Genomic DNA, 8,787 nt, shown 5'->3' with positions numbered 1-8,787 from the left:
CTTTGATTTGCCAGGTTATAACATTAGCAGAGGAGGTACTAATAACATCTTCTTGCCAGGGATAATTAATATTATTTCGAATGGTATAAGCATGATACCAATCAAAGAATGGAATATTTTGTTTGACTTTTTCGAGAAATTGATAGAATTTCTCTTGGATAGCAGACCTGTCTTTTCCCCTATAAATTTGAAAGAACCACTCTCTTTGAGGTTTCCATTCCTCAGAGTAAAAATCTTTCCTAAGGGTTTCCTTATCTATAATGAATTTATGAGATAACATCATAAGACTCATTAAGGGAAGAGTAAGTTGGAGATTGGATACTCTGATTTTCGTCTTCTTTTTCAGAAGTCTGATAAACATTTCTAGGAATCCTAGAAGAAGTGTCTAAACCTTGAAGATTTAGAGAGGGGTCATGATTAACAGACCTAGGAATATCAGGTCTAACATAAGATCTAGAAGAAAAAGATCTCCTAGCAGAGACAAAATCAGATCGATTACTATAAGCATCGATCCTAGAGGAGAAAGAGTTTCTCCTATCAAAGGTTATTTCAACCTTTCCAGAATTGTCCTGTGAGATGTCCTGTATTTGAGGAGCAGGACGAGGAACACTAGGTGAGGCTTTATCCATCACCCATTTTTCTGGGAGAGTAACCTCATCCCATTTAATAATTCTAGGTAGAGAAACATTAGCCTTTGTCATATCAGTGATAAACAAAGTAGTTTCTCCCTTTTGAGGCTTGAGAAGGACTCTAGAGGCACAAGAATTCATGACCTTATACTGAATCCTATAGATTAATGCGGCGGGAATAGATCCCTCTTTCATGTCTAACCCATGAAAGCAAATATTAAGAAATAAGGAGTCTAGGATGTGTTCATCCATAAGACTCACAGTTTTGTTGGGAAAACAGTTAAAATAAATCGGACCTTGACCGAGACTAGTTTCAACTGTTCCTATGAGAGAATCATCAAATTTATTATGACGAATGTCTCTGAGACAAATTAAGACAGCAGCATCTATGCCTATGTCTATCAAAGGTTTAATTGCTACCTGAACACATCCTATGTGAAGATACTTGTACTTTCTTTTATGGTCATTGAGGGAGGATTTAGACAGGAGATGAAATTCTTCCCCTATACCTTTCCCTAAAGGAATATTATTTTCAACAGTCTTGATAATATAATCAGAACTGTTTTTCTTAGGTTGGTCTTCAGGAACATATAAAGTATCCTGAGGAATGACTGGGATGGTCCAGTCATCCATACTTTGGTTGATCTCTTCAAAACGAACTTCTTCGTCGAAGAGGTTGTGTTTGGGTGTAATTTCAGGAGAATGATTCTCCTGGTCATTAAAGAGATTGGTTTTAGTTGGAGAGGAGGAGGAGGAACTGGAGCCAGAACGAAAGGAAATGCGAGAGAAAGAGCGTAAGAGTCTAGACATGATATAAAAACATCTGGCTCATCACCCTCATTTGGTTCCGTAACAATACATCTGTTAATTATTTATAACTTATTCAACTGGATCTGGTTATTTGTGGACCTTTTTTTTTTTTTTTTTTTTTTTTTTTTTTATAAAATTCTGAAAATTCTTTTACTATAGCCACCAGCTTCTTATGTTCTTTTGTTTCTTTTGAATACAACATCGTCAAATTAGCCTTACTGCCCTTTCAACCATACGGGACTTACTGCTACAGCCCTATCCAAAAGAACGAAGAACTGCTGTACTTCCAGTAAAGGATTTTCAGATATGCAGAACTGTACAAAAGCAATATTTCAGTACCATTAGTTCGTGGCGTTGTTACAGACAGGGACGATCATTACTGATCTCACCCGAAGGGCCTGTCAGCTGTCCAGCCTATAAACCATGGTTACAGAAATTTCATAAAGGAATTTAAAGTCCAGATCCAGAAGAACATAGTTACAGACAATTAACAGTTATATTCCATATATATATATATATATATATATATATATATATATATATATATATATATAAGGCCAGAATTTTCTTACATTAATGTAAGTCTAAAAACTCTTACATTTTAATGTGAACCTTTTATTTAAGTTATATCTAAAGAAAGTATAAGAGTTTTTAAACTTACATTAGTGTGAGAAAATCCTTCCCAAACTTACACTAGTGTGAGAAGATCCTTCCCTATATATATTTGTATGTGTGTGTTGAGATGATTAAGTTTTGTTAGCAATTTTCTCAAATGCATCTGTTACATATCTAAATACAGTTTGAAATCTCAAAATACTAAAAGTAAACATCAATTAGATATCTTGGATAAAAAATATCCTCAAATTATACATGTCAATCTACCTACTTAATTCTTTATGAGCCAAGAGTTTTTCTTAAATTCTTTTTCTACGCAATATGAAACATGATTAAAGAAAAAACATTCCATTTCAAGTTCTAAGTCTATGAAAAATAAATAAAAATAAGTAAATAAAAAGTTTTAAAAATAAAGAATTAAAATACGTGATGACAATAATTTTAAGAACTAAAATGTTAGACGAATAATAATCTTAAAGATTAAAATTTAAAAAAAATATATATCATATTATATATTATATTATTTTTATCATATAATTAATTATACATGTTAAATGTTGCATTAGATTTTATTAAAAATGTTCAAATTTAAAAACTAAAATGTTAAATAAATTTTTCTTTTCTAATTAATTCTCAGACAAACGAGTAATTTTTCTTTTGTGAAAATTAAATTTCTAAATAAATACATGCAATAAAACTTTCAATTGAAGGATATGTATAACTTGATTGTTAATTTTTTTCTCATAAAAAGTCACTTTACCTTTGGAAAAGCATACTATTAAAAAAAATTAGAATATGTTTAGTTTTTATTTTAAAAATAATTTTTTTAAAAAAATATAATATAATACAAATTTATATTATATTATATTTTTAAAAATAAACAGAAAATTATTTGTAAAATAGAAAACAAACATCCTCTGACATAATGTTTTTAAAATTCCCGTTACTAGAATTTTGGGAATTAACAAAATGATAGTAGTTTGATATTGCCAAACAACTACCACCCAACCCTGGAAAGGTCAAATATATTCACGATCCATTTTGTGTTTGGCTTCCTCGCTGCCTTGCTTTGACTTCATACATGCTCCGCAACTCCGCAAGCCAGTGAAGCCACCTTGGTTCTCAGACACATCCAAGGCCAAGACACAATCTTAACATCTGAACATCACTTGTTCCTCTTCCAAACCAAGCCTTCAATTGAAGCAGTAAGTTTCTGCAAGCATCACAAATTTTCCACAATCTAGTCATCAATAAGGAATCAGAATTACCGACACAACTGAAACTTCAGCTGAATCTCAGGTAACGGAACGAAAAAATTGCAACTTTGATTTGGGTATTTATAATTTATAGTCCTTAGTACTGGATCTAGCCAAAGTCAACGCTGCTTTCCTTCTTATCCCTCAAACTAGCCTCAGATCCAGTGGAGCAGTCTTGTCAAAGTTTGAAAGGACTATTTGTGATTAATTGAAGAAAGGGAGTGAAAAAAAAAAAAACTGGTTCTTTTTCATTTTGGGTTTTACTTTTTAGAAGCTGGATTTGATCTGTTTGTGGTTTTGAGCTATCAAGATGGGAGGGCAATCTAGCAAGATGATTACTGCTGATACCCCAACAGCCATTAAAATGGGTACTCATTCTCTGTATGCTGCTGATTTGAGCTCCTACGAAGCTGCATGTGTTAAAGATCCAAACTTGCAATCTTTTGATGTGAGCATTCAGGAACATACCAACAGGGTGATTAGTTCACTTGCTCATGGGGTTGAGGTTAGATCCTTATCTTTTGACTCACTGAGAGAAGTGACTGATAGTCTGCTTGAGATGAACCAGGAAGTTGTCAAAGTCATTTTGGACTGCAAGAAAGATGTATGGGGCAACAAGGATTTGTTCTCTTTGGTGAGTGATTATTTTGATAATAGCCTCCAAACATTGGAATTCTGCAACTCCCTTGAGAAATGCTTGAGGCGTGCTCGTGAGAACCAGATGATAGTCAAGTCAGTGATTACCTACTTTGAGGAAGAGGTGCAAAATGGGATTGAAGGCGTGAGTTATGTGAAGACATTGCAAGAGCTTAAGAACTTTAAGGATGCCGGGGACCCCTTTACAGAAGAGTTTTACTTGCTGTTTCAATCAGTTTACACGCAGCAGGCATCGATGTTGCAGAAATTGCAAATCAGAAAGAGAAAGCTTGATAAGAAATTGAAATCCCTCAAGACTTGGAAGAGAGTGTCTAATGCCATTTTTGTGGCTGCTTTTGTTGCTGTGTTAATTTTCTCAGTGGTGGCAGCTTCTGTTGCTGCGCCTCCGGTTGTAACAGCTTTGGCTGCTGCATTGGCTGTTCCAATAGGATCAGTAGGAAAATGGTGCAACTCGCTCTTTAAGGGCTACCAGAAAGCTCTAAAGGGACAACGGGAGGTAATCAGCTCAATGCAGGTTGGTACTTACATTTCATTGAAGGACTTGGACAACATTCGAGTGCTTACCAACAAATTGGAAGTAGAGCTTGAATCATTGTTGCAGAATGCTGATTTTGCTCTTAGAAATGAGGATGTTATAAAGTTTGCTATTGATGAGATTAAGAAAAGAATAGAAACCTTTTCAGAGACTATGGAGACTTTGAGTGCTCATGCTGATAAATGCAGTCGACAGATAAGGAAAGCAAGGACTGTGGTTATACAGAATATAATTAAGAAACCTGATTAAGATCCCTTTGCAGTGTTTTATAGATTACTTTCTCTTGTTGGTATCTCCTTTGCTTCAATTAGGAAGTACTGTTTAAGCACCAAGATTATGACTTCAATATGATGCCTTATAAAGAGAAATGAAGATAGAACTTGTGCAGAACCTTTGTATACCTTCTATGTATAGATATTTGAACTATACATGATTACGACTATGTTTGCTGCTTAGTTACTTCTGTTTACTCTATTGCTAGATGCAATCGGACAACATCTATGAGTAAATAAAGATGAAATCATGACAAGCACACAGGGAAAAGTCTAGGACCATTGATAATGAAGTGGTAGTGCAGCCTACCTTAAGGTTGGGACAAATCTAACATAGCAGCTTTATGATTAGGAGATGGATTTAATATCAATTTCAAAGGTTGAGTATGAGATCCAAAGAAAATGAAAATTTTCCCCTTGAATAGAAGTGTTCATATATAGTAATGTTCCTTTCAAATTTGAAAATTCTCAAGTTAAACTACACACATAATGTAAGGGTGTTTAGCTTTTATTTGGTTTTCAGTTGTTTCTATTTTGGCACGAGTAATGATACATATATATAAATCCTTACAACATTTCTAAGGATTCATTCTTTCTTTTTCTTTCTCCGTATCATTCATTTTATGACCCTTCTGTCTCTTCTTTACCATTTCTCTCTTAAATTACAAGGAATTTTTTAAGAATGTGTGTATAAGTAACACTCGTTGTTTATATGGATATGGAATGTATAGCTGTTTGCTTTTACGTTATACAATTCTTGGGGTAAACGCTTGCATTAAGATGATCTTGGCATGGTTGTTGACACCAAATTTTGTATCATAAAAAAAATTAAAATTAAACAAAAGGGAAAAATAAATAAATAAATATTACCACAAATAAGATACTTTAATAAAAGCCCAATTCCAGTATCGATGTTGAACATAATTTGTAATTAAAATCCTTTGTATAGAGCCCATGTTCGAACCTAAAGTCCAATGTTGATATTGTTCTTTCCCCCCTCTCCACCTTAATTCAGAGCTTTTTTTCGTTTTTCCTTTCTTCTTTCCATATAATTCCATTTATGACAGAGAAAGAAAAGTGAACCAGCTTTCTCTAATTGCATGGGAGAAAGAATATAAGATCCGTTTGTTGAATTTTTTTAAAATAAATGTTTAAATAAACATGTAAAGAACTGATTTATTTTCTAATATTTTCATGTAAAATCAAATTTAGTTTTTGTTTGGTTAGAAGCATACAAAAACAACATTTTAAAAGGTAATCATAACTATTTTTATGGAAATTAATAAATAGTTTATCAAAATAACTGGAACTGTGATTTTTAATATTTTAAATTTTTTAAAAGTTTAAACAAACAAACTAATTTTTTTTTAATAGTATGTTTCTCCAAAGCCACAGTGACTTTTTATGAGAAAAAACTAACACCCAGGTTATAAATATCCTTCAAATTGACTCTGAAAAATGTGAGTGAAAGGTGAGAACCAGTCTGTACAATTCAAAAGTTCGTGTCAATTTTTGAAAGTTTTATTACATGATTTATTGAGAGATTTAATTTTCACAAAAGAAAAATTACTCGTTTGTCTGAGAATCAATTAAGAAAGAAAATTTTTCTGTACATACAGAAGGTCAATTAATGTGTTCATTGCTAAGAAGTAAAAAAAAAGAAAAAAAGTTTTAAGTCCACATGACACAAAATGAGAAAATATACACGGTCATAAGAGAAGAGTGCGTAAAGAAATACTCTAACTATTAATAGTGAGGAGAAAATTTTCTTCTTGGGTGGATATTTAAAAATATAATTATAAAAATGTGAAGATAACTATTTATAATGAAGGGATTCTAAAAGTAGTTTAAAACATTATTAGCATAATAATTGTGTATACTTGAAAAAAAATTTGAACATATATATACATAATATAATATAAAAATTATTCATATTATTACCTGTTATAAAAACTTAAATGATTGCATTTAAATTAAAAAAATATTGATGAATGAAATAATAAATTCAAAAGTAAAAAATATATATTCAAAATAAAAATTATTTTCTTTTCAGAAAATCTTAAAAATAGTTTGCTATAAGCTGTTATCGGTGTTTTGTTTTTTGGGTCTGAACATGGTTGTTATCAGATGGGAAGTTGGTATAAAGGTTTATTATATACATGTTGGGCTTAGGATATTATATTAGTCTTGGGAAAAGTAGAACTTGTTTGTTAAGTTTCAAATTTTAAGTTCAGTGTGTCTTGTTTAGTTGGGTTTAGAAAAATTTTTGCTCTTAATGGGCTTTGTCATATTTTTCCATTGGGTTTGGTCATGAAGTATTAGTTGGGTTTTGTGTTTAAATCTTCCTTGTAAACCAAAATGTTTTTCACAGGATAACCGTGAATGAATCTGCGAAAGCAATACGTATAATTAACTAGTAACAGAGGAAGCACAAGAAGCATAAGAACTTGAAAATTCCGAAAATAATTATTAGAATAGCAGGTTTGCACATACAGGAGGAACAAATATCTATGGCTACGTTAGCTATCGGTTACTCTGCCGCTTTAGAAAATGGATACTATGATTATTGGGTCACTTTATCTTGCCATTAAACTAGAAGAAGAGATGATTGTTAGTAGATTATCACTTTAGCAGTGCTTTTAAATTTTTCAAGCATAATTAGTCTTAAGTCAAAGCTCAATTTTTAGCTTTATTGGCTTACTGTTCTATGAGCAATTGTGACTATGTCCGGGTCCTTAATCACTAATTCGATTACATATAACTTCTACTGATGTTCGTTAGAAGTGTTTATATCTTTTATTTTTTTGATTCTTGGTTCTCATTTTGCTTATTTCATAGTGTTTTGGAAACTGAATATGTGATTGTTTAAGTTGAGCTGAGTAGCGATTTGATTTCTCATTGTTAAATATATGCTCTATCATCAAGTTAGGTTTGCGGTGGGAAATTCTAGACGCACAATATCTATTATTATCAATTTTTGTTGTGTTAATAAAATCCACGTTAGATTTGAATCTTTCTCTTTGTAGAAGAAATTAGACGTCCAGATTTATTTTTACTTAAATAAATTTTAATTTTATTTATATAAATTTTGTATAATTTTTTTGGTCATTTTTGTTTATTTTTATTTGAACAAAAGTCAAAGGTTTATAACAGCATTTTCATTGTTAAAGACCTTTGATATTTGATGGACTGAGTGATTCTTTCTTTAGTATATATGTGTTTGTCTATTTAAGGTTTAGTATCTAATGCTGCATCTTCAATAAAATTTTCTATCTTGGCTTGATGATACCTTTGAAGTTGTCTCTTCCTATAGTTGCCGATGAATTCTTGTTTCTGGATAGTAACTCAGCGACTGCTCTCTCAATCCAACAAATAATTCAATGGCAGCACAGTTCTTACTGATGATGATTTAGTTACATTAACTCAATGGTCAAAAGGCTTATGGTTGAATATTCAGGTAAATAGGATGTATAATCCATTCTCATGATTTAGTTTCTCGGTGTTTACAAAATTAACTCTGTTTATACAAACGAACTCTTGGTCAATGAAGAACTGAAATGAAATTTGTTTATAGATGAATGTTTGCTATTTGAACTTTCTGTATCGAGAAATGAAAATTCGTCAATCCCATTAGCACACATTTCTATGTAAAGCATAAGAAGTTCATTGATGTTTCATTCATGAACTTTCGACCTTAGTTTCCTTTCTTATTTTTGGGTCTGTCAAGAAATATGTATTAGCACATATTAGCTACAATCTAATTATTTAAGTTGAGGCATAAAATTGGGATATGGATACTTGCAGTTTTAGTAAGAACTATTCTGCTTAAGGGAAAATTGAATACAATTAGCTTAAGAAAATAAGGTGAAGGCTTGATGAACAGTGAAACATGCCTAAGCGAGTTAGAAGAGACCTAAAATAGGTTTCGCTTACGTGACTTGTTTTCGTTTAAGTCCCTCCAAGTAAAAATAAACTTAAGCAAAAATGGACTAAAGAGACATTTTGAGTTATCT

At 31.7% G+C, this 8,787-nt stretch overlaps 1 protein-coding gene across 1 annotated transcript; it reads left to right on the top strand.

Annotated features, from left to right (window-relative positions):
* Positions 1 to 3,099: 3,099 nt before the first annotated feature.
* On the top strand, positions 3,100 to 5,347 carry LOC113858508 (UPF0496 protein At2g18630-like). Its single transcript, XM_027491189.1, has 2 exons — positions 3,100 to 3,353; positions 3,582 to 5,347. The coding sequence occupies exon 2, from the start codon at positions 3,621 to 3,623 to the stop codon at positions 4,749 to 4,751; it is 1,131 nt and encodes a 376-aa protein (XP_027346990.1). The 5' UTR covers positions 3,100 to 3,353; positions 3,582 to 3,620; the 3' UTR covers positions 4,752 to 5,347.
* The last annotated feature ends 3,440 nt before the right edge of the window (positions 5,348 to 8,787 follow it).

Source organism: Abrus precatorius, unplaced genomic scaffold, assembly GCF_003935025.1.
Source record: "Abrus precatorius isolate BTA unplaced genomic scaffold, Abrus_2018 Scaffold2, whole genome shotgun sequence".
Classification (NCBI taxonomy): Eukaryota; Viridiplantae; Streptophyta; class Magnoliopsida; order Fabales; family Fabaceae; genus Abrus; species Abrus precatorius.
This window is presented reverse-complemented; position numbering and strand designations above follow the sequence as displayed.

Excerpts from the sequence above, each read along its gene's own strand:
- LOC113858508 (XM_027491189.1), top strand. The coding sequence starts at position 3,621 with ATGGGAGGGCAATCTAGCAAGATGATTACTGCTGATACCCCAACAGCC.